This window comes from Psittacula echo (assembly GCF_963264785.1).
Source record: "Psittacula echo genome assembly, chromosome: 7".
NCBI lineage: Eukaryota > Metazoa > Chordata > Aves > Psittaciformes > Psittacidae > Psittacula > Psittacula echo.
The window spans coordinates 36,133,373-36,160,752 of NC_137740.1; the positions used below are offsets into that span (position 1 = coordinate 36,133,373).

The following is a 27,380-nucleotide window of genomic DNA, read 5'->3' on the forward strand; positions in this document are numbered from 1 at the left end:
ATGGTTTGGACAAATGGCACAAGTCTCTATGCCAGATTTCTTACGTGGTTTCTTCTGTATATATTTGTCAAGAAGGTAATGCCTGAGGATAACATCGTTACAACCAAAAAAGGCAGAGTCAGAGGGATGAGCTTGCAGGTACTGGGGGGAACTGTGACAGCCTTTCTTGGAATACCTTATGGACAGCCACCCATTGGTAAACTGAGATTTCAAAAACCAGAGCCTCGTGAGAAGTGGTCAGACGTATGGGATGCCACAAAACATGCAAACTCTTGTTACCAGCTTATTGATACAACTTATCCAGGATTTCCTGGATCAGAGATGTGGAATCCAAAAACTAACCTAAGTGAAGACTGCTTATACCTTAATGTATGGGTCCCTTCTCCCAAACCCAAGAATGCAACTGTCATGGTGTGGATATATGGTGGTGGCTTTGAGACTGGATCAAGTTCCCTACCAGTCTATGATGGCAGGTTTCTGGCCAGAGTAGAAAGAGTCATTGTAGTTTCCATGAACTACAGGACTGGTGCATTAGGATTTTTGGCTTTGCCAGGAAACAAGGAAGCTCCTGGAAATGCAGGTTTATTTGATCAAAGATTAGCACTTCAGTGGGTCCAGGAGAACATAGCAGCATTTGGAGGCAATCCAAAAAGTGTGACTATATTTGGAGAGAGCGCTGGCTCGGCTTCTGTCAGCTACCATATCCTTTCTCCTAAAAGCCATCCTTTATTCACAAGAGCCATCATGCAAAGTGGATCTGCAAATGCCCCTTGGGCTGCAGTAACAGCATCTGAAGCCAGAAACAGAACAGTAGCTTTAGCTAAACAACTCCAGTGTCCCACCAGCAATGAGAAAGAGCTAATTCTCTGCCTCAAAGACAAGGACCCAAAGGATATAGTGGAGAATGAAATTTTTGTTGTAACATATGACTCTCTTTTGCAAATCTTTTTTTGTCCAACTGTAGACGGTGATTTTCTCTCTGATATGCCAGAAATGTTGATTGAGAATGGCCATTTCAAACAAACACAGATCCTAGTTGGTGTTAATAAAGATGAAGGATCAGCATTTCTAGTATATGGAATCCCTGGCTTCAGCAAGGATAGTGATGGCTTGATCAATAACACAGAATTTGAAACAGCTTTAACTGTGTCCTTTCCAGAAGCAAGCCAACTTGCAATAGAATCAATCATTTTTCAGTACACAGATTGGGAAAATGAGCAAAAGCCAGAACAGTACCGTGATGCCCTGGATGATGTTATTGGTGACTACAACATAATATGTCCTGCAATAGAATTCACAAAAAAATTTGCGCACCTAGGACACAATGCATTCTTTTATTTCTTTGAACATCGATCCTCAAAGCTCCCTTGGCCAGAGTGGATGGGAGTAATGCACGGTTATGAGATTGAGTTTGTGTTCGGATTGCCACTAGAAAGAAGAGTGAATTACACCAAAGCTGAAGAAATCTTAAGTCGGTCCATGCTGAGATACTGGGCAACTTTTGCAAAAACTGGGTAAGTTTACTGTGGAAGTTTGTTTGATTGGTCAGATGCCTGTTCTTTCACAGGCAGAAAAAGCTTAACTGTTTTGGTGGAGAATGATGAGGAAGGATTAATTGTTCAGCTAGCCAGAATTGCTATTTTAGTTCTGATAAAAACACTGTCTTAGTAAAACAAACTGTTGATGTATAGCTTACTGTATTGGATGAGCTTAAGAAAACAATGTGTATCCACACATAAAAGCAAATGCCAAAATTCTTTTTTTTTTTTTTTTTTCCATAGCTGCAGTTGTTACAAAGGAAGCTGATGGCTTAAAGTTTTAGAAACAGAATATTTCAAATTCTGGTAATGACTTCCAACAGTAGACATAAAAGTAAAAAGCCCAATTTCCTTTAAGATGTAATTGGTCAGAACATGCATGTGTATAATATGAAGGTGTATTATGTTCACATGAAGTGATTGGAATTGCAGGATGTTCTTTTCAGAAAGTCTATCTTCCCATGTGTACTGTAAGTATAAGTCTGGGTTTCAAAGAAGCAGACGAAAAATCACTTGTTATTTCTATTAAACTAATCTTTAAGTGAAATATATGCCAGTCTGTATAAAAAGCAAATAGCCATATTTCATTTGTATGTTTGAAATGGATTAAATACAGCTTCTCATTAGGTCTATTTAGCTGGCATCCAAGAGAAATAAGACAGCCCTTGCTCTGCTTGGCAGGGTTGTGGTGCTCTCAACACAATATTCATTCTGAAATGAAAACATTTCAGTGTGGTAAGAAAAACAGCCACTACTACAGTCATGTAGTCTCAAGGCTGAAAGCCTGATGGAATGGGAAGGTAGCTTGTCTTCTCAGAAGTTTGTGCTCTTTCCTGAGAAAATAATACATGGCACAGATGAGGAGCAGGTTGAGAGCCTATGGGTGAGAATTAAGGGGCAGGCTGGCAGGGGTGATACTGTTGTAGGTGTCTATTACAGGTCACCAGATCAGGGTGAGGAAGTTGATAAGGCCTTCTACAGGCAGCTGAGAGCAGCCTCACAGTCACAGGCCGTGGTCATCGTGAGGGATTTTAACTTCCCTGATGTTTGCTGGAAAGAAAACTCAGCAACCCAGCCACAGTCCAGGAGGTTCCTCCAGTGCATTGATGATAACTTTCTGATGCAAATGGTGGAGGAACCAACTAGGAGAGGAGCGCTGCTGGATCTCATCCTCACTAACAAGGAGGGTCTAGTTGAAGCAGTAAAGGTTGAGGGCTGCCTCGGCTGTAGCGACCATGAAATGGTGGAGTTTAGGATCTCGTGCGGCAGGAACAGAATAGCAAACAGAATTGCAACCCTGGACTTCAGCAGGGCAAACTTTGGCCTTTTCAAACAATTGCTGGGGGAAATCCCATGGGCAAGGCTGTTTGAAGGTAAAGGGGCCCAAGATAGTTGGCTAGCATTCAAGGACTGCTTCTACCAAGCTCAAGATCAGAGCATCCCGACACGTAGGAAATCAAGGAAGGGAGCCAGGAGACCTGCGTGGTTAGACAAGGAACTGCTGGGTAAGCTCAAATGGAAGAGGAGAGTTTACAGATCATGGAAGGAGGGGCTGGCCAGTTGGGAGGAATATAAGGCTGTTGTCAGAGGATGTAGGGAGGCAACTAGGAAAGCTAAGGCCTCCTTAGAATTAAATCTGGCAAGAGGGGTCAAGGACAGCAGAAAGAGCTTTTTCAAATATATGGCAGATAAAACTAACACCAGAGGCAAGGTAGGCACACTGAAGAATGGGGTGGGTGCCCTGGTGACAGAAGATACAGAGAAGGCAGAGTTGTTGAATGCCTTCTTTGTCTCTGTCTACTTTGCTGGAGGCTGTCCTGAGGAGCCCCGTACCCCTGAGGACCCAGAGGAAGTCGGGAAATTGGAGGAGTTTGCCTTAGTTGATGAGGACTGGGTTAGGGAGCAATTAAGCAATCTGGACATCCATAAATCCATGGGTCCTGATGGAATGCACCCCCAGGTACTGAGGGAGCTGGCTGAAGTCATTGCTGGACCACTCTCCATCATCTTTGCCAAGTCTTGGGAAACGGGAGAGGTACCTGAGGACTGGAGGAAAGCAAATGTCGCTCCAGTCTTCAAAAAGGGCAAGAAGGAGGACCTGGGTAACTATAGACCGGTCAGCCTCACCTCCATCCCTGGGAAAGTGATGGAACACCTTATCCTTGGTGCCATCTCAAGGCATATCAAGGATAAGAGGGTCATTAGGGGCAGTCAACATGGCTTCACCAAGAGGAAGTCGTGCTTGACCAACCTCATAGCCTTTTATGAAGACTTAACAAGGTGGTTGGATGATGGCAGAGCGGTGGATGTGGTCTACCTTGACTTCAGTAAAGCGTTTGACACAGTCTCCCACAGCATCCTCATAGCTAAACTGAGGAAGTGTGGTCTGGATGGTCGGGTGGTGAGGTGTTCTGCAAACTGGCTGAAGGACAGAAGCCAGAGAGTTGTGGTCAATGGGGCGGTGTCTAGTTGGAGGCCAGTATCTAGTGGAGTGCCTCAAGGGTCAGTGCGGGGGCCAGTATTATTCAATATCTTAATCAATGACCTGAATGAGGGAATTGAATGTACTATCAGCAAGTTGGTGATGACACTAAGCTGGGAGGAGTGGCTGACACGCCAGAAGGCTGTGCTGCCATCCAGTGAGACCTGGACAGGCTGGAGAGTTGGGCTGTGAAAAATGGGATGAAATATAACAAGGGGAAGTGTAGAGTGTTACATCTGGGTAGGAACAACCCCAGGTTCCAGTACAGGTTGGGGAACGACCTGTTAGAGAGCAGTGAAGGGGAAAGGGACCTGAGGGTCCTGGTTGATAGGAGGATGACCATGAGCCAGCACTGTGCCCTTGTGGCCAGGAAGGCCAATGGCATCCTGGGGTGTATTAGAAGGGGGGTGGTCAGTAGATCGAGAGAGGTCCTCCTTCCCCTCTACTCTGCCCTGGTGAGACCGCATCTGGAATATTGTGTCCAGTTCTGGGCCCCTCAGTTCAAGAAGGACAGGGAACTGCTGGAGAGAGTCCAGCGCAGGGCGACAAAGATGATTAAGGGAGTGGAGCATCTCCATTATGAGGAAAGGCTGAGGGAGCTGGGTCTCTTTAGTTTGGAAAAGAGGAGACTGAGGGGTGACCTCATTAACGTTTATAAATATATAAAGGGTGAGTGTCACGAGGATGGAGCCAGGCTCTTCTCAGTGACAACCAATGGTAAGACAAGGGGTAATGGGCTCAAACTGGAACACAAGAGGTTCCACTTAAACTTGGAAGAAACTTCTTCTCAGTGAGGGTGACGGAACACTGGAACAGGCTGTCCAGGGAGGTTGTGGAATCTCCTTCTCTGGAGACATTCAAAGCCCGCCTGGACGCCTTCCTGTGTAACCTCATCTAGGTGTTCCTGCTCCGGCAGGGGGATTGGACTAGATGATCTTTTGAGGTCCCTTCCAATTCCTAATGTTCTGTGATTCTGTGATATAAAAATCTGCACATGACAGAACATGCAATTACAATCTTAATTCACACTTTAAATTGTTTCATTAACTCAAATGCTTAAATCCTGCATCAATTTTATTTCCTTGGTGCACTTTTCTTTTGCTTTGTGAAGGATACATAGATTCGTAAAGGCTGAAATCAACTTTGGAACAAAGTTCCAAGGTGAACTAGCAGCTTATTTTTATGTGTTTGTTTTGCTATGTTTTTTTAAACGGATTTGCTTTTCAATAGGTGTGATTGTTTGCCTTGATATGTAAGAATGTTAATTACAATTAACAGCTTTATCCCCTTTATTTGTTGAAGCCTGAAATACATTTTTTACTCAGTGGTGAGCATATTAAAACTCAGAAAATTACTATATATAGTTATATTCATCAATGCATAATGTTTTGATACAGGTTTTCTTGTAAAATTCAATCTAAAATTTAATCTATGAGCTCTTTTCACTTCCCTCTTTACTCAGAGCCTGATGACACCACCTCATATGAATTTGGTATGAAAGACTGTAGCACAGAGAAAAGCATTCAGCAGGGGTGTACATTCTGGAATTGAGCTGTGTGATCTATGCCAAAAATGCATCTGATAGATTCCCAAGATGAAGACTGCACAATGAGGTCAGGTAAAGCTTGGTAACAATTCCTGCATCACAAAGACATGTTATGACAACACTGCTTTGAAGCTGGTGTCATTAGGTCCTTAGTGGAGAACAAACTGAGTGAAGGTTCCTAATTACATCCTGCAGCTTTACAACCTGTCCTGCAGGAGTTTACAATGAGGATCTTACAGCAGAGATAACAGATCTTTCCATTAAACAGAACTATTTCTTAGTAGGAAAACAAAAATTCAAGTCTATACTAGATTTTGCAGAACAATATTTACATTTCTGTGAAATATTGTTTTCCAGTGGATTATATAGATATATTTAACTTTTATGTATATAAGTATGTAATTCTTATGCATACATATATACATATTAAAATTTCAATAACCTGCTATGCAAAGTAGAGTACACTGTCTCTGTCACTGTAGTTAGTTAAAATTAGACAACATAAGGTACATTCAGGTTTAAGCTTATAGAAGACAGTCCCATCATCTAGTCTGATTATCATTTGCATAATAGATTAACCTGCAGATTGAATTTCAAGTGGTTTCTGCAGCAAACAGCAAATAATCCCTTCCTCTGCCTCCACCTTAAGTACCAAACCGTCGGTATTAAGGTAAACAATATAATCATGCAATTTACGCAACAGTAAAGGATCAGATCAGTATTAACTCACTATGTGACACTTTCCTCATCATTCAGAACACAGATCCCTAAGGTTCTGTAACACTTTACTCCAAGTGTTAACAAGTTGAGAAATAATAAAAATTCTTAATAATTGCAAAAGTAATATAATAGGTGATCCTTGTTTTCCTGACACTTTTGACCATGCAGTAAACATTTACAAAGAAATGGGGAAGCCCCATTTGACATGCTGTTTATTGTAAATTCTGGCATGATCAAAAGGATCTGAGGAGAAAATTACTTTATCATTGATGTCTCCAGTAGATGAGGAGAAAATCAAGCAAAAAGATGAAAATCAGAAAAATTTTATAACATAATTTTTAGTGAGGGTCTTTGACCAATATTCTAATGTGCAGAAGTACAAAAATACAAGTGAGGGAAGAGCAGGAAAGAAGATACAAAGGAGTCAAGAAAAACTGAAAGAGAGAGATTGGTTTTCTTCTGGTACTTTCTGGTTGGGGGAGACAGAGAGGCAGCTCAGCTCACCACATGCAGAGCTGTTTCTCAGAAGAGGTCTTCAAGCCCATACTTTGACCCTAATGACCTCTGTTTTTCATTCTAACATAAGCACTAAGAATAAAAATGGTGATGTGAAAAGTCAAAGGTATTCCTTGTAGGAGCATTTTATGTTTCTGTCATGGTTTAACCCCAGCCAGTAGCTCACCCTCCCACAGTGGGACGGGGGAAGAGAATTGGAAGAGTAAAAGTGAGAAAACTCATGAGAAATACATAATGATGTGTAAGAACAAAAGAAAAGATGTTAGGGAGAAAAAGAGAACTGACTCCTTCAAAGGATCCCAAGAGTATATGTGAAATTCCTAATTTCTGCATTTCTCAGTAAACAAAAGACTTGTGAGCCAGTTCAAGAGTTTCCCCCTCGACCACCATACCCATCAATAACTGATGCCATTTTCCAAGTCTCTAGGCTCTTCTTATTTCACATCCTTGCTAAAAATAAACATTACTGATAACAGTCTTTTTTTGCTGGAAAAATAAAAGGGATAAATATTTTCTCTTTTTGAATATGAATGGGGAGTGGGTAATATAGATGACTCAGCAGGACATGTGAACAGACATTTTATCTGTGATGCTTGAAGTTAGATGCTGACTTCATACACAAATATCTCTCTTCAGTACCCAAGGGAATAGCGTAATTTTTTAGGAATCTGAAATACATTTATGAGGTCTGTAACATTTGTGAAGACCTTCCCGAAACATTCTTCTTTGGCAATAAGCTTTTCACTCAGGAGATTCCCTGCAGATTCATTATCCAGAATAGGATTCAGCAGTTTAGGAACCCCTTGGAACTATGGATACAGCATCTACCTCTGTTACTGCACACAGAGATAGGCTGCTAATCATTGTCTGCGTATTTGCCCATGTAAATAATGTTATTTCATATTGCATAGTCTGAGAAGAATTAAGAAATAAAAATAAATAAAATAAAACAAATTACTTCAACTGCTGTTGAAGCAGCTAACACAAACTAGCTTGAAGAAAGTACAGATCAGTACTGATGTTTAGGATCAACCCTTTGGATTATTTCTACCTAATAATGCTTGAAGATAGACTACAGGTCAGAGGTAAACACCTACCATGGACATGTGGCTAAGCATGCTGGAAGCATGCATAACTTACCCTCAGTTACACACTCCCCAGCTGATCCTCGTATTTAAGAACACTATCAATTGAATATCAATTGTTTGTTTTAAAATTATTTGATAAAATTCCAGATGTCATTAAAAGTAGACCGGCAAAGAGGTGTAGTCAAATGGTATTCAGGCTCAGTAAGATTATGTTTGTGTGTAAGTTCACTTTAACAATATTAAGGCAGTTCGCAGTGGCCTTCTGAATGCTCTCTGTCAAGCTTTAAGTGACATGACTGGTGAAAGAATTTAAATTTCTCTTTCTAAACACATTTAAAATTAATTTTTCTGCTGCATTTTTGTTATTCTTCACAAAGCTTTTGAAAGTAAGTGACACTAAAAGGTACTATCAATCATAAGCAGCAGAATGCTCTGCTAACTCTAGTGAGAGGAAGTTTTATTTATCATGAAAAATATATATGGCATCCCAATCATTGGGTGCTTGGCTATGCCTTTTGCATTACTTTATTCATTAGATTTGGTACCTGTATTCTTTAGACATGAGTGACATAAAGTGACAAGAAGACAGACAAATCAGATGAGATGAAAACTCAAATAATAATGTAGTGGAACATACAAAGATAATATTTCTAAGGCTTTGTGAAAAAATGTTTCGGCTAAGAGGAAACTGGCAAAACTTGTCTCACTGCCAGTTTTACAACTGCTGAAACAAATCTTTACAGCTTTTTCTATAAAGTGAAGCCTTTGAAATATTTCCTTCTGTATTTTAGGGGAATTTGTGAGGCTTTGATTGTTCCACTAAAGCTCTGAAGTACTTTGCCTGGTTATTATTGCCTTTCCCTGATGTTCCACTGGTAGACATATAATAAATTTCAGTGCTTTTGTTACCAACTTATCACAACATTTTTATAGAGAGTAGTTTCAGAGCGGTGAGAACAAAAACAACAGCCTCATATAGAGTCCAGACAGCACATTGAACTGGGGACCTATATACTCTATGTATGGAAAACAATGAATATACTGGGGGAAAAAAAAATAAAAAGCTCCAACCAGGTTTAATTTTCTAACAGTTTTGAAACTGGGTAGTTTTACATACGACTAAGCCATTTCAGGGTAAGAAATTTACTGTGGGTTGTATTTTGTCCTAAGATTAGCCCAGGTTCATAGGCCAGAAAGACATTCAGCTGAGACCTGGTTCTGGTCCCCACCATGTCTTCGAATGTACTGAAGCTGTAGAACAGTGGGATCAAGATGAGACATTCCCTGAGGCTGCTGCTTCTGGCATCTTATGTTCATCTGGAATAAATCATTTGTCATCTTAACTAGTGATTTGACTGGATCAGGTCAAGAATACAGAATAAAAATTTTCTGGGTGTGAAGCAAAAAACAAGTATAAATGAAGCATGACAGATTTTTCTAAAAGTACAAAAATATAGGTGGAAAGTCTTAACTTCCAATTTTAGGAAAAAACAAAGATCTAATTTTGACCCAAAAGAGCAGATGCATTCTCATGCTCACTCTTTCATGAGAATAATTTGAGTCATGAAAAAGCTTGTGGAAATCATATTAATAAAAGATATTATCCTTATTTCTCCACCTTCATTTTTGGTTTTGGGGTTCTTAAAAGAGACTCATCATCTTTCCAGGGTCCACATGTATTGTTATATTCAGAAGCAGTAATGGACACATCTTTTTTAGCAATCTATTTGGAAATAGTGCATCATGGAAGAAATCAGTAACTAGAGAGCTGCATTTGGCAGCTATCTCTCTCTGACCAAAGATAATCTAGGATTAAGGATTACTTTCCCAACATCATAACTTTTGCAGGCATGTAAATGTGTGGTTGCAAAAGTCACTGTGAAATTCTAATTAACGGTAACCCACAGTTGATCCTGATTTTAGGGCACTCTTTTGTGCTGCTTTTCTGCAGCTTAGTCCTTGTTTCAGCATCAAAAGACAGAAATTGAAGTTTAAAAGGTCTACAAACCCCATTTTGCCAGGTGGTTCTGGAACACTAATCTGAAGTCCTAGTGAGAAATTTCACATGAAGAATGGAAACCTTTTGGCACACATTTTAATTTACTCCCCAGCACAAAAGATTGGCTTGTTTCAGGGAAGTGGCAAAGGGGAGAAAAGAGGAAATGAGAAGCAGTAGAGGTTACCTAACACCATATTTTTGAAGGTAGCTCAATATGGTGTTTAATTTTTTTTTCAATCAGCTGCAAGAGAAGGCAGTTGTGGGTAAATGTAGTTAGCAATTTAGTCACAGGATTTGTGAGATTCTGTCCCCACAAATCTAGAAGCTGCATAAGTAGAAATCAGTCATTTCATGCTGATTAGTGATGTTACACAATTATACTATAGCACAGATGTAAAATTAAAAGCTGCCATTGTCTGCTTTCCCAGACATCTCTGGCTGCCATCTGTGTTCTCTACCTTTCCTTGAGGGAACATAACAAAATATCATATCATACAAACTCTAGAGTGTTGCCTGAAGTTTACACCATGGAGATCCTTTTTCTACTGAAGCTGCTATTGTTCAAATACTGTAATTCTTATTTTAACTAATGAAGTTTTAAATATCTGCCCCTCATGTATGTTGTTCTCAAGGAGTAACCTCCAAGTGAATTTTCTATACAGCTGGAAATTCTGAGAGATTTAACAGTTGGGTTGGTTGTTTTTTTTTCTTTTTGAAGTACTCTGCATACTATAATTTCCACAAAAGCCCCTTCAATTTTGAAAGAGAATGACTTTGTATAGGTTCAGATATCCTTTCCTCTTTACATATTACTTCTTAAGAACATGCCTTTCATGAATCTCAGTCTATATTTCTGGTATTTGGAGATCATCCTCTTGGTGTAGTCCAAATCAGGTTCAGAGAATGTTATTAATGATGGGATATAATTTGAATTTGTTTATCAAAGAAAGTTACATGTAGCTTCCACTTCTAAAACTGAAACCTACAATGAATTTATAACAGAGATAAGAAAATAACTTAATATTTTTAGTTTATTTTAAAGATCTTTTGGGGAGAGTTACAGACACAATATCATCTTATTTACATTCCCCATCATGAAGTACCAGTGTTTCTGTTTGAGGTGAATCAATAACACATATGCACACTACTGAAAGCTACCTAACATTTTCATTTAGAGGACTGCTCCATTTGGCCTAGATTATATGGTAGTTGTAGTTTAAGTTTGTGACTCATGTTCTTCCTACTATTCACAGAAATAAAACAGTGGCAGTAGTGGAAAATATATAAAAAAAAATGTTACTATGACGAAGTCTATCAGGACACAATGAATCTAGATTATTTTATTTGATGCAGGGCTATGTGAAGCATCCATCTTGAAAAGAAATTATTAGGGCAATTACAATTAAAAACAAATCTCAAACATTTTGTCCTAGAATGGCATCCACTATACAGTCTGTATTGAAAATTTGTTCTCTAGAGAAAAGGAAAGCATTGAATCCATTTATCTAACAATTTCTGAGTGTCTGGGAAGAACTCTATTAACGGAGAGAAAGCAAGAGGTGGAAACAGTAACCATATACATATGAGCATGGTATTCACTCTTTCTCATGACCAACAGGGCTGAAAAATTTTACCAAAGCCACTGGGAATTTAAAACACAGTATTAATAGTTCCACAGCAATAAAAACATTTTTCTCTCCCTTTACACACATTCTTTAGGTTTGTCCCAGGGAGCAATTCTGGTTAAGATTCTATTAAGTTTACATTTTTCCAGGTCAAGAGGAGAAGTAAGGTTGCAGAAGAGATAAAACAGTTTCAGAGGATGAGTAAAAGGGGAAGTGCCATGTGCCTTCCTGCCTACTTACTCTTTTATTTACCTTCTATGGAAGTGACTTCCTCCTTCAAGGTCTCAGTAGGGTTCAGCACCTTCTTCCATTTACAAATAGCCCTATTTAACCTCTAAAAGTGAGACTAAAAACTATAGTATCATTTGATTTCTTGTTGCAGCTAAGAATAAGGAAAAAAAACCAAACCCAAAACAATACAAAAAACCCTACAGCTTTGAAAAGCAGTTTTTGAAAGCTAAAATTCGTGCTGTAAGAACCTTACATAAGGACCTTACAAAATACTTTATTGGAACAGCATAAAAAAAAAGAGGAGGAGGGAAAAAATGTTCCTTTAGAATAAAGAAGGACTAAGTCATAGTATTGCCTTTCATGTATATTCAAAAGTGACATAAATATGAACTGTGAATATTCACAGAACCAGAACCTGGAGTCCTGGAGAAGGTGTGAAATCATCACTGTGAATTGTGTCCAGGAGGACAGAAGCTTCTTTTGTAAACAGTTACAGGTATTTCTCCAGCTGGGATCCGATCCAAAGCTTTTGAAGTCAATCAGTCTGTACCATTCGCTTGCATGTGGTTCAGCTCCTAACTAGTAAGTTGACTCACCCAAAAAGGTGCTGGGCTGGTCTTCAAACACTATGCAAAATAATGCATCAGATGCAAGGCATGTTAAGCAGAAAGAAAAAAACATCTTTTAAAGTTCTTTACTGCTTTATCACAATACAAAATCTAAATGTGTAAATGACCACAACTTGTAGGTATATTATATCACAACTTATTGTAGGTATATTATATCAGACATTTGTTATATTTGTCTTAGTGTGACTATAAGCATCACACTAGATGATAAGTATTTTTTAAGACAGGATAAAACATTTTTGGTTGTTTAAAATTATCTCCCCATTAACATCAAAATTTCATCCATTTCCCAGAACTCAATTTAACTTCAAATCTTTTGTCTTCTTGAAGTTATACCACTAGGTTGAAGATTATTCACTAAGGTGTTTTGGAGTTTTATTATTATTTTTATCTTCCTCTTGCCAATCCCTCTTCTCATTGTAATAATCTGCAGCATCACAGGCTCTTTCTATTTTCAGAGTTTTCTTTTCTTTGGCCAGAAATGATGCTCTGTGATGAGGAAGCTGTGAGATTCAGCATGGTCTCAGTTTCTTCTTTACACTCTCTTCAAAATTGTGCAGAATGTGCACATATTTGAGATATATTATCTGAGATATTGAGGGATCTCTGACTGTCAGGGCTTTAGGACTATAGTATGGATTTGCTGAGACACAAGTCTGACAGTTTTCAATCAGAGAGATCCAGAGCACAATGGGACAATGTTGTTATTTAAATCAATGTGGATCCTCAGCATCAATTAGCGATAAATTTAAAGAATGGTCTGGTCATGTCTAACTTTACCAGTTGCTCAGGAAAGGACATTTTAACTCACTTTGAAGTTTCTAGTGAGTCTTAGAATGGTGGGACTGCTGTTTCAGACCCTGTAGGATAATTACATCTTATCACATGCTACCAAGATAGTGGAGTTTGGGACAGGGGTTCCAGAAATAGCACCATGCTTTGCTGGAACATTTTCAAAGTATAGGAGAGTGGAGTGCAGGAGTGGCAGCACAGGCCCAAGAGGTTAGACATAAACAGGCACGGTCTGAAGGGCTCATTAGCTTTGGCTTGGCAGACCTGGCTCATTATTACTCCTGTTACCAGAGCAAATCCCAATCCAGCAGCCAGGGATTTGAGGCACTGAGCTCCTACATGTGCTGCAAGCATATCCAAAGAAAACTAAGGCAGAACACTCTGGATCTAAATTGCTCAAATACTGCATTATTAAGTACCAAGACATGCACAAGCAAGAATAATTTCAACTTTATGGGTGCTTCATGAGGCTGTTTTGAGCAGAACACAATAAGACAAAAAAAGAAGCAACAGCTTGTTGCTTCATTTCCTGAAACTGATATGGGTTGTAATAGTACATACCACAATAATTTATAGTTTAAGACATTTAAACACACAACTTCTGTCACCAAACAGGAATCTGGAAGGAATATCCTGAGCTTTATTTAGCCTGTGAAGGTGTAAGAAAGCTTAGCTTCAAATTCCTCCTCCAATTTCTGCCAGTTAAAAAGCATGCCAGTTGGATCCTTCAGATTTCTTCAGGGATCAGCAGAAGAAATAATATTTGCCTATGATATAACTTGCAAAGTAGTTTCCTTTTGCTATGGCTCAGGGGCACTTTATGGTCACTAGACTATGAACTCATGTGTGATCTGAAAGCAAGAACTAAGCATATAATATAAGTATATATAATATAAGTACATATATAAGTATAATGAACTCATAAACACCTACTTATGAAAAGTAATTTAAAGGATTGAAGTCTGCAACCTACCTCAGACTTGTAGTACTCATTCATTCATTACAGTAGGCATCTGAGTAAGGCTTGAATGTCACAGAATTAGGACGAATGAACTTTGCATCTTATTAAGGAACAAGTAAATGAGAAAGGTTTAATTACTACAGATTTTCAGAAACTGGTTACTGTTTTCTCACAAGAATTAAATTCCAGTAAAACAAACAATGAGGTAGAGGGGTGGTTGTTTGTTTTGTTTTTGAAGTTCCCCAGTTCTTAATAGTGCCACAGAAGCACAGGCCTGATACTTTGAGAATACTGATTCCACAAGGTTGCTTAGTTTCTGAAACAGATAACCATGGATGCTTTCCAATCACCCAGCATTGCACAGGCTGACAATACCCCTGTCTGAATTGTCACCTTTCGGTATGGTAGTTTTTAGAGCTTTGTTATTATAAATGGCACCACTCACCCTTTTCACCTGATAGATTAGATAGCTGCTGTCTTTCCCATTAGTCTACGAGGATAAAGACCTTAACAGAATGTTAAAAAAAAAAAAATAAATATAAGTGTAGCAGTGTATTTGTACAGAGGGTCCATCAGTTCAATAGATAGGAAGTTAGTAATTAGCTGATATTAAGGAATAATCTGAAGAACTGTCTCAAATGAAAACTAGCAAGATAACTTTTTATACAGTATCATGTATGAGGAGCACCAGGAGGGCTGAGGCAGCACAGGTGTGCCTGGCTCTCCTTGTCAGCTCACTTTCTAATTAGGATTGCCCTTCTGTCTAAGTGGAAAAGACGGAAAGCAACAGTATGATTTCTTCCACTCTGGGGGGTGTCGGGGGGGGGGTGGGGGGGGTGGGTGGGTGGAGGGAGGGAGAGAAGGTGAGGGGGGAAATGGGGAAATTTGTCTATTTGGGTTAGATAAATGTATTTTGATTGGGTGCATTGTCTAGTGCCAGCACGATTAATGGTGTTCTACATGACACAACCACTAACTAATAAAGCAATTGTAAAACCAAAATAAATTTTTAAGATAAAAATCCTGTGGCCTTTCCTGAAAGCATATGATATCCCTGTTGTGACTCCTCTGAAGTCAACAGGATCACCCATTGATTGAAGCATCCACAGGAGGGACTTGAGCCTTGGCCATACTGCAGAAAGAAGCAAAAAAGGCTGGCATAGTCCATCTCTTGGAGGAGCAAAGAGTTGGAGTCCAGGACTTTGACAGGCACCCATCACATGATGTTATTCAGGAGCCCTAACCATCCTATCATTAAGCAAGCAGGCATGTTTATTTGCGGTGTAGTGACAGCTTAGTCTGTGGTATTGGTTGTTAGTTTGGCATCTTTGTTTCTGTTGTAAACCACGTAACTCTGCTTCCAACCCCTTACTCATCAAAATCAACTGTTGATACTATGGCCCAGTTGATGCCTTCTTATTCTTTTGTTCATTTTTCCCAAACCTTGGATTTCTCTGCCCTGTGCTATCTTACTCCCTTTCACCAGGCAAAAAATGTATATAGCAGACAACACAACCAAAATTTACAATACCACTGAAAAAGCAGTTAATTGCATACTTCAAGAAGCGCAAAGCATCTTAATTACATTCACTGTTATCAGATTTCATACCTGTGTTGGCCTCCTGCATGAGTGTTTGCAAAGCTGTACACCATACTGTGCTGCTGGCAGCCTTTGCATGGCTGCTCTGAAGTGACCTGAGGTACAACTGCATGGGCTTCAGCAGCTCCCTTTGTTTGCAGTGTAGACACAAGCAAAACCATCCATAGCTACCCCTGGGGTGAAATATTTACTGCATGTTTCTTATTTGATGCTGAGCTGTTTCTGTAATTCTCAAAGGTTTTGAAATGCAACTGTAGAAAGCAAGCAGCAGATGGGGTTATTGCTGCTGTTGCATGTATTCTAAGGCCATTCTTCCTCCCTGGTATGTTGTGCCCATGGTAACTAACTTTCCTGGGTTCAGCTAACACACTGTAAAACACCATCCTATTAAAAATAGCTGATCGCCAGTACTGCCTGTAAGCTGCAAGGAATCATGAAAGAGAATAAAAATTATTCAAATTCACTCTCTCCTCCCTTTAAACCAGCTGTTAAAAGAAAAAGGGGGCAAACTGGAAACGAGCATCACTGTTTAATTCCTGTGTGAAGTCAACAAAGTCACACTTAGGAGGACCAGGTCTCCATTTGATTTTAATTCTTACTGCTCTGGGGAAACAGAGGGTGCAGTGGCATTATCATAACTTTTCATTAATCTCAGTGGGCAACCTGTTCAGCTAATGGAACACACACCAGCAGAATGCCAGTCTGGTGATAACTCGCAGGAGGCACTGAGAAAGAAATTGCCTTACAGCATACTTGGTGTCTGTGGCCCATAGGGTTGCTGAGAGAGGAAGGGAGGCAGGCTGTGCACAGAGAGGCCACCTTCCTGCTGCTTTGCATAATGGGCAGGATGGGAAATCCTCTAGTGAATGAACCATAGGCAACCAAGTTTGCTGAGCTTTTCTCAGAGCAAGCCCGAGGGAAGCCAGCTGCAACTGAAGAGACAATTAAGAGCAATAACACACTGCTCAGGTGATATTAGTGCATGGTTCCTCTCAGGGAGCAGTATCTCTGTGAACAGCTTCAACCAGGCAGAACAAATATTGGTTTGTCTGGTGGAAGGGGCTACCAGGGACTGAAGCTAAAATTGTGTTTCAGCCTCTGAATCTCTTAGTGACTTTGGGTTGGTATAATTCGTGTTAGACAGCTAAAATGATGTGGGTTTTGTTTTTATTTTCCTCTAGAAAAACACACAGCATGTTAACCTCATCCATTTACAAGTAGAGCAGCTAAATAGGAACACAGTGAAAGCTTGGGACAATCTGAACTGGCGTGGGGTACAATTAGCATTTGTAACACTCATTAGGAAGGTAATCGTAAAACAGCCTAAAACCATTTTCAGGAGACTTAGAAAAAGAACCTCTCTGTTAAGTGGTGATACCACAGAAGAGTGAAAACTATTCAGAGCTCCCTCACAAATATAAAGTGAATAGGTTACAGGTACTTTATATCATGAATGCTTACTGTAAAATGTTAATTACATTTTTTGTGTATGTGTATGATAAACCATCTGTAAAAATAACGCTATGTGAATATTAATAAGTGTGCAGGGAACTAATATTGTTATTTGAGGTTATATTAATGAGAATGGTAATGTAGGTATGCTTATTATGATTAACAGAACTGTGTTCAGGTTGTTGCATTTTCCATCTGAATCAAATTAATTTTCTCAAGTTGTTGAAGATTAGCATTAAATATATCTAAATGATCAATGAATAAGTTCCTCTAAAACCCTCTTCACTCCTATGTCAAATCTAGTATATGTACTATGAGTCTTGAGAATATGATGTTATTGACAGTTATTGACATACAATACCCAAAGGGGGAAGAACCTGATCTTAGTGAGTAATACTAAGCAATTTCCACTGAGCACAAGATTAAATAAGGCTCTTGAACTTCAGTGAGAGCATGTATATGTATAAAGGTCAAACATGAGAGCAGCTTTACTGGAGACTTAACCCACAAAGATAATATGTTTTTCAAATTAATGAGAAAATAAGTTTGGCAGCCTTAAAGACATATCTTAATGTAATAATTAACTATAAATGAGCTGCTGTACCACTATCACAGAGCAAAGACAGTTCAGCCTATAACTTAGGGGTATATGCAAAGAAAAAGAAATTAGCTGAAATAACAAAACAAATACTGTTTACACCAATGTTTAAACACAGGTGGGGTTTTTTGTTATGGTTTGGTTTTGTTTGTTTTTTTCTTGCCCTCTCTTGCATTTCTTCTCTGGGAACAATTCACATAATTGTATTTCTTAATTGCTATATGACTCCTGCAAATATTAAAAAGCATGTAGAAGAAGAGCTAGCTGTTTTCTAAAAATTCAGTGAAGAAGCTCACATTTTCTCCAAACAAAATGAAGGTTTTCCCTAACTAAAGTTTACAGATATAGACAGAAGTCTAAGAAAGGTGATTAATGTTTGACAAGGCAGATGCACATAATATAGTTCTACCATGAAGTTTCATGTCCCAACCACTTTCAGGATGCACCTTCAGGCCCCATTGACAGCACTGAGGTGGGCAAAACTGGAATGTACTGAAGAAGAGATGATTGAGTAGTACCAGAAGATAAAAGAGGTTTGAGGAATTGATAAAGATGACAAGATGGAGGCTTCCATAGAAATTGAGCTTTGTTTCAGTAGAAGCCAGTTCCTATATCTATCAGCAAAGACTGTCCATACAAACATAGAAGGACAGAGACAAGTTTGTGCAGTGTATTGAATTCCTTTCTGTTCATTAAGGATATTATCACAATTCTTTTGTTTTTCCATATGAATATTATTAAGCTTTGAGTTTGGTGTAAAGAACATGAAATTTTATAACTTACTGCAATTCTCATCATGAACTAATTAGTAAAATGTAATAAACAGTAATTGTGGCAGAACAAGGTTATAGTTGTAACAACTTCTTACCTGTTCAAAATTATACTCCTGTGATCTCTGTTTTGCTGTAAATAGGAGCTTCTTCTTAACTTGGGAAATAAATTTTCAGCAATGGAGCTAAGAAGGAAATTACTGGACATTTCTTTGAACAGTAAGCAGAGAGAATATCATAATCAGCAGGTTCATGCATTTCAAAATGCTGTGTTTACCTGACAGTTCTTTCAATCATTTTTAGTAAAATACATCTGTAGCCATTGTGTAATCCCCCCACACCTGTAAATTATAATGTGGAATGTCATGATTTATTTCATAGCATAAAAGCTGTTAAATGAATACTGACAGTACCATTAGTGTTCTGATCTTGAACTGAAGCGCAAGTCAGCTCTACTTAAGTCATAATTCTCATGAGCCACACATAGATGTGCGGATAAAAAGGGTGCTATAGGTTAATCAGAGCTGAATTAGTAAAGAAAAATCAGTGAAGAAGTGAGCAATTCAGGAAATGACATGCTGAATCTCTTACTCTAATACATTTCTGTAAGCAGCCGATTGCCAAAGACTCCAGAGTACTAAAACATGGGCTGAAAACTTGATTCATTCTGAATGAACTAAGAGATCTAGGTATTACCTGAGCAGCTGAATCTGTTTCCACCTGCATCCACTACTTTATTGACACTGCTGGCAAGCAGAACTCAAGCGAGCTTCTTGCACCCTGGACTCCTATCTGACCACTGCCTTTGGGAAGAGTCCAGGTGAAAAATAAAATAGAGATAACCAAATTAACATAGCTAATAGTGTTCTTAATTTATCCCACTAAGAATCATCAAATACTGTTGTTCTGCCCTAAATCCCAGATTCCTTGATATCACCTTCTAGAAAAAAAAAAATTAGTTCTTCTGATTATATTGCAATAAATTGTTTAATTTGTATTCTTAATCTCTTCTGAGCTAATGGTGATTTGTGACTGTTTAAAGTGCAAATCTACTACTTTTTTTTTTTTTTTTTCTGAAAATAATACTCTTTCTCATTTGTTCCCTAATGCTATGCTCCCCATTTTGTTGTTCTGCATACTTAAACCAGTCACTTTTTTCTTTCTAGTCATATAGATACTACGTATAGTCCTCTATGGTGGAGAAAAATTGAATGCCTGTCTATAGAGCCTTATGAATTCTGTTGTACTGCAAATATTTATCACAACTATTTTAAAACTAACAGCTGTGATCCTTTAACCTGCAGAGCTTGCTTTGTAAAGGGCCAAGCACTCAGTACCTCTTCCCAGTTTCTAAAAGATTTGAGACTGTACTTGTTCGGCACTCGGCTAACAGGGCTCAACATACTTCAAGAAGAAAGCTTCTTCTTAATGAGGAATAATTGTTTTCTCTCCCAATACAGCTCTCATCCGAAGTTTAGGCATTATAGGTACCTTTACTTGCATTTTTATCTGAGCTATTTAGTCCAATCTATTTGTCTGTCTGAAGGGATAAGCAACATTCAAATAAAACATAAACACTCAACCTCTCAGACTGATTGGTTGGTGTTTTTTCAAGTTATCTATAATAATTTACAGCTTCCATGAGAATCTTCAAATTTGCCAAACGTAGTTTGTGTACGGTTATTTATTAACTTTTTCCCCTTAGCAAAACAGCCCAAAAGGGTAATCTAATTTTTTTTCAAATGAAGTTAAATCAAATTTACCTTCCTTTTTTTCCCTGTTACTTACAAAAGTATACTTCAGTAATTCTAAACTAACATACTGGGGCTGAAATAAGTGTTAGATAAAAAACCAAATAATGCTTTATTGATATGCTGAGGTAATTTCTTATTCCAAATGAAATGTTTCTTTTCTCATTTAGAACTCCAAGTGGGACCCTGATAAATGGAACAAGATGGCCAGTCTTCACTAGTATTGAACAAAAATATTTGACATTAAATACTGATACTTCAGAGATATTGACAAAATTACATTCTCAGCAGTGTCGATTCTGGAATAATTTTTTTCCCAAAGTCCTGGAAATGACAGGTAAAAATACTTTTATATAACTTTCATACAAGGATCACTTGCTTGATATTAATACAATACTTGAGTTTAAATCTTTACATTCCTGTTTGTGAGTTAACTTCCATGAGGTGTTCAGATGTTGAACAAAACTGCCCATGCTGTGGTAAGGGGGTGCCATGTAATGTGCCCTGTGCTTCAGGCCAGGGGCTCACCACCCTGTAGCACCCTGTTGTGTATTAGGGGCCCCAGGACTGCACCAGCATAGAGCTTCTCTGTCTGAAAATGCAGATGCAGCCACAATAGGAGACATTAAGAGTGCTGCGGACAATCTGTCCTCAAGCTACCTTATGCAAGGCACTGCCTGGGTCTGGATTCCTGAGATACTGTGTAAACTTCATGTATCTGAGGTAGGTTGTGGGATGTTATGTTGGGATATTATATATTATTTATGGGCTTATATTATCATGAAACTAATACACATAAGATATTAAGTACATGGCTGCTGTAAAGAGAGAATTCTGTTCTACACCTCACGTGAGAGCGCATTGTGTTCTATTTCTAGTGTCAACCATTGATGACATCCAGAGACTTCAGGATTTGCCTGTGCAAAATAGAACTGATTTGTGTCTGACCTTGTACACAATAAATTTATGAGATTCTGCTACATAAAAAAAATATAACCCACTCTTTGAAACTTTAAGCTCAGTTGAAGACAAAAGTCTCAGATTTTCTTTAGGAGCCGGATGCCACTGTTTTTGCAAAGCCCAGCAAACAGACCAAGCCTCTGTGCTTCTGGACTTCAAGAGGAATTGGTTTTATAAAGTAATTTTGCATCTCTGGAACAGCATTTTGCTGTTTGACTGGGGGGTAGGAAAGGAAAATCTCATTTCAAAAATAAGATACACTTTTTAAATGCTAATCAGTAATTTACAAGTTTTCTGTAAGATTCAGTTTGAATATTAGTCTTAAAATATAAACTTTCATGTTGCACAGATGATTATTTCTAAAATAATTTATTCCTTCCTGATTTGAGACTGTAACTGTATTATGGCTCAACTTTTATTGCCTTTCAACTCAATAAATGTCTTTCAATTAAATCGAGAGAAGCAAAAATCAGTAGGTAAAATAAATAATTTATAAAGCTTACTCAGTGATTTTAAAACCACAATATACCAAATTACGGATGGATTTTAGGGAGATTTCAAAAATTCTGACAAGCCTTTTATGCTGAGCCAGGAGAACTGGAATATGTTACGTATTTCTTTGACCTGTCTATGAACCCCCACTGATTAACATGCATCGTACAAATGGATTGTGCATACCCAAATGCTCTGTGGTGGAACACAGACAGCACATCACCAGACACAGCTGAACACATCTTGGCAGGACTGCAGAGTTGCTTTACATGGTTCTGTGGTGCAAAGGATGACAAAGCAACACTCTGGATCTGCCGGGAGACAAATACATCACTTTGCCAGATTCAGTAATTTACCACATAAATTTACATAATTTAATTAAAGAAATTCCTGAGTGTATTTTTAGCAAAAGGAAAGAATCATCATGCCTGGATCCTACATATAGAAGTGAGACAAGAATATTGTCGAGAAGTAGCGCTGCTTTGTCATGTATCTACATCTGTCAGTCCTTGAATTATTGTAACGGAAATACTATCTATTTATGTTCATATACAATCTTATACAATTCTAACAAAGAAACTTTTAAGATTCTGCCTACAATAATGATATAATACTTTATATTGTAATAATTCTCTTCACTGAAATATTATTTTGCATTTCCTATCTCCTTTTATGCCCAAAGGACAGTGCATGCTATATGTATTTCCTAGTTTTCTGAGGTTCTATCTTTTCTGTTGCTTCTCACGTTGAAATATTCTTAGAAAAAGAAGGTTGCTTTAACATGATATGATATAAGATGACAGACAACAAGAAGTAAGGAAAACATGCTATCATTATTGCAAGTAGGGTTCAGATAGACAAAGTGGAATTTTATCAGGTAGAACCTGAAGAAGACAATCAAACCAACTTATTTTGGAGAAATTGCAAGGGAATTTCTCGTGCCAAGTGGTCAGATTTGGCATGAATGTGCTTGCTAAAGGACCACACATTTAGCTACTGATCATTTCCTAGAACAAGCCTTGCTACACCTTTGAGGTCTTCTTGGCCTGTAATGGCCAGCTCCAATGGTTCAGCATCTGAGCAAGCCTGTTACCATGACAGGCAGAAAACTAATAAGAAAAAAAAAAAAAAAAGCTTTATACATTAATGCAACAGTACCAACCATTATATAAAGAACTGGCCTTTATATTTCTAGAGTACTTTGTATGAATTTAGGAGATTTCTCAATATCTTCTTTAATTTCAATACATAAAATTATAATTGAAGACAAGTCAAAATTTGTGGATTTATGTCCAGCTTGATAATAACCACTAAACAGGTAAGCTGGACCTAGACATGCCTTATGTGGGCTCCCAGTTCCAACTGGACACAATTTCTATACAGATTTCAACCTTACTGAAGAGGCACCAAGAATACCCTCTGTTCCTACTCACCACAAGACAAGCCAGGAGCATTTGGAGTTTAATATTTCATTCGAGGGCATGAGCGCTGAGGCAATCACCAGAAATTTTTCTAATGACTGCTTCTAAAAGAAACACACAGAGGGACGGTAAACAGTAAGTGACTCTTAAGTAGTTTTTAAAGCAATCATGTGTTAATTATAAAATCATCTATATTAGATTCTACCTCCTTAGCACAATTTTTAATGCATCTAGAGCCCTAACTATTCATATATGCCTGTTTCCTCTTGATTATAGAAAGCTGCATGCAGCCAACCTTTCCATTTATTGTTCCATTACTATTTTTGTATGCCTAATAAAATAGAAAAATATGTACCATACGTATTTGATATTACTGTATCATAGAATGGTTTGAGTGGAAGGGACCTTAAAGATCGTGTAGTTCCAACCACCCTGATGTGGGCAGAGACAACTTCTACTACAGCAGGTTGCTCAAACCACCCTAAAAAGATTTTGAATGTGGAGGCAGAGAAAAGTTCAGCCTTTGGACTTTTTTGAAAAGTTCAGCCAGTGAATAACAAAAATATATATTTGCTATGGTACTCCAAACAGTACCTGGATTCTATAGAGCTAAACACTCAGGGTAGTAAGAATATTAAAAAATTGACTATTTAGAAAATTCATTATCAGAATTAGTTTTCAGCTTCCACAGAGCTAGATGCCACACTTAGTATGCATCCAGAGAAGTGAACAAGTCAAAAGTAACCTCACCGATATTACCACACTTACTGACAAAGCTTTTACTCAGTACACTTATGGACAATAAGCTATGTACCTTAATCTGATTTCTTTCTAACTCCAGTACCTTCTGTCCTGGGTCGTAGGAAAGATAACAGCCCTTACAACATTTCATCTCCTCGAGAGCTCTACTGATTTTTGGGAGAATAAAAGAAATAAAGCTTTAAAAACCTTAAGTCCTTAAAAGTACATATGAAATACATATGTTGTGGTTAAAAAAAAAATTAAAAAAAAAATAAAAAGCCTTGTATTCTGAGTGTGTGATTAAAGAACACTGAACAGAGATAATGAAGTATAGATACTATATGTTTTCTTCTTTATGAACATTTGTGTAGAAACTATCATCATGAGAATCTACAGCATAAACTTCTATCATTAATCAGACTAATGAATCAAGAAGTTTGCAGGTACCCACATTTATGGGCTGTTGAAGACATAAAAATTAATTCTAACTTGTCATCCCTTATTAATTTTGCCATATCATAACAGCTATATGGCCTTTGTTCCAATCTTAATGTTAATACACAAAAATACATTTAAGGTTAGCACTTTATTGGCACATCTAGCAGTTCGGCAAATGATGTATGGAGATAAATTTAACTTTGCTATAATGCCATTAAAGTAAAGGCTGTATGCTTATATGGAAATGAAAGAAATGCCAGCTGTCTGCGCTGACACTGCCAAAGAATAAAAAAAAAACTTTCATTTTTTGGTCTGTTAAACTGGGACCTTTCTGAGGACTGAGGTATGATTCATTGCCTTCTGAAATATCTCCTTTTCTCCTTGAAAACTTCACTGGACTTTGCATTAGGCTAATCAGTATTAGTGTAAAGTTTGGGATTGCCTAAGTGGCTGCATATAGCAAAATAACCTCACTGTACTATTAGCTGACTTCCATAGTGCTGCAGCCCATGGTAGTAATTCAGTGCTCCAAGCACTTTAATTATTGGTCAAGTTGAACTCTCTAATCCTGTGGGGTTTTTTTTTAGTTTTTTTTTTTTTTTGCCTTCCAGCTGTCAGGTCATCCAAGTCATGGGTAGCTGCTTCAGAGATTGATGATATTGGTGATAATGGGATGCATTGATTTGTTACATCAATTTGGATCTTATCACTGAAAAAAGCAAACAAATGGGAATCCAAGTTCTTCTTTCAGTGTTTTACTTCCCCTTTTGTCTTTTAGATTCATAATGGTGGCTACTCCAAATTACTTATTGTCTGCTTTCTCTAGCTAACTTGCTTCCTCACTGTAATCTTTCAGAGGCATCAAAATGCCTTATAATTTACACACTTGAACACTGATTTTTAATTGAAGATGTGTGTGTTAGAAGCATTTCAGTTTCTAATGTCTTTGGGCAGACTTCAAACACATCTAAACCTGAAAAATTAAAGGAGGGACAAGGGGGTTTACTTCATAAATAGAGCCATTGTCTGGATAAATAAAACTGCATACCCATAATCAAGAATAAGACAAGAAATATAGCTGAGGCATTTTTCTCCAAGTAACACTAGTACTGGTTCATTCACTAGAATACCCATCTATTTGACATATGTGGAAAATCGGTCTTTACCAGAGACCCTGGCTACATTTTTAGATTTAGAAACATGCACAGGCAAGTCCTTAGAGTCAGGAAAGTAATATGTTGTGCATGTCTTCTCCCCTGGAAGTCATACCTGCATAGCTTACTGATCAAAACATGGTTTTATTGTTACCAGCATTTACAAATCCTCTTTGAGCTATTTTTTTTTCTTCAGCCTGCAATTATAATTAAAAATTATCTGAACTTTTCTTTGATCGCCAATGTAACCAGGCTTATTTACGTCTTTAAACTGAGGGAGAGGAATGTTTATTTTTTAACATTTTCCCCTATATTTGCCCTTCACAATTTCCCTTTCGACTACAAGGAGTAGCACTAAACCTCCACAAGAAAAAATTATCTTGGTTTTATTTCTGGTCTCACTGAAACCAAGGAGCAATGTAAATCTCATTTCAAAGTCTCATTAAATTTCCATCTGGATTTCCAGACCAAAAAGGTTTGCAAATGTTGAGCTAAAGTGCAAATAAGCAACCAAAATACTGGATGCTTCTCCAAACTTAATCTCTGAATCTGCTAACTCTCTTTCCAGAATATTTTGACATCTGATGTGCAAACCACAAAAATATTTCATTTTCACGTAACCAGTTAAACTTGCAGTGCTGGCAGATCATAAAAAAGGGTGTATTTATGGAGGAAAAGGGCCTATGCTCTACTGCAGCAGAAGAACATAAAGTCAAAAAAGCATAAAGAAACCATGGAATTTTTATCTCATGAACACAGTTACCAAGTTTTTTTGGAAATGAGCTATGTCAATATGGGAGACTGAGATAATTAGGTCCAGAATGAATAAAGCATTCACAGATCATGAATGGTTTCTAAACATTTCCTTAAAGTTTACAACTGATCTAAAATAATAAGCCACAGTACATGATGGAGCCTACATACATTATCTTTCCTTTAGTTGTTGTATGGATTGTTCCTGCAAGGTCACTGCATTTAGTGTTAATTATCTTTTGGGACTGAAGGAAGTGATCCTTGTCCGTAAATTACCTTGTACAATGATATATTTTTATTACTCTTCTCATTCTCACACTCTGCCCTGATGCCTATAACAAATTTGGCGATAAATATTGCCTTGGGACACAGGATTAGTTGGCAAACGTTTTATAGGTTAGAATGAAAAAGAGAAGATGGTTCCATGTTGACATAGTGCACATTTTACAGTATCCTTCTCCAAACTTGTGCCCCTTTACTCTTGAAACTTGCAGATGTATGCCACAGTAGGGTGAAATCCATTAAAACTAACAGCAATACTGTTGTTTTCTTGAACAAAGCTGTGATTTCACTGTATCTTTACAAGTACCTGTCTCTGGTTGCATAACATAGTCTTAGGGATATGCCAATTTCACTGTAGACTGTGCTGAATCAAAGTAATATTTGGAGGATTAAAAAAAAAAAAAAAAGAGACAATTTTAAAATTATAACTTTGACGGACAGAAGTATTATCCAAAAGCAACGAGGCTATACACAAGTATATTTATATATCCTCTGGTGTGCCAGAATAACATCCTTCATTCCTGATGTAAAGATGAAGGGTTAATCACCGAGTTTTCAGTCATTCCAGGTTTCAGAAATGAGACAAAAGACCACCCTACAATGTATCTGGAGCAAATGACATTGATAATCAAAATTATTTTTCAATTAGCACATAAAGAGATTCAAATTTAGATTAATGTAACTCATTTCATATTTTACAGGAAATATTGATGAAGCAGAACGAGAGTGGAAAGCAGGATTCCATCGCTGGAACAATTACATGTCAGACTGGAAAAATCAATTTAATGATTACACTAGCAAGAAGGAGAGATGTGCAGGCTCTAATTAATATGTTTACCCT

At 37.8% G+C, this 27,380-nt stretch overlaps 1 protein-coding gene across 1 annotated transcript; it reads left to right on the forward strand.

The window, feature by feature from the left end:
* Nucleotides 1–27,380, forward strand: BCHE (butyrylcholinesterase; the record flags this gene model as incomplete). Its single annotated transcript, XM_080623545.1, has 3 exons — nucleotides 1–1,514; nucleotides 20,469–20,635; nucleotides 27,241–27,380. The coding sequence occupies 3 exons, from the start codon at nucleotides 1–3 to the stop codon at nucleotides 27,366–27,368; spliced, it is 1,809 nt and encodes a 602-aa protein (XP_080479671.1). The 3' UTR covers nucleotides 27,369–27,380.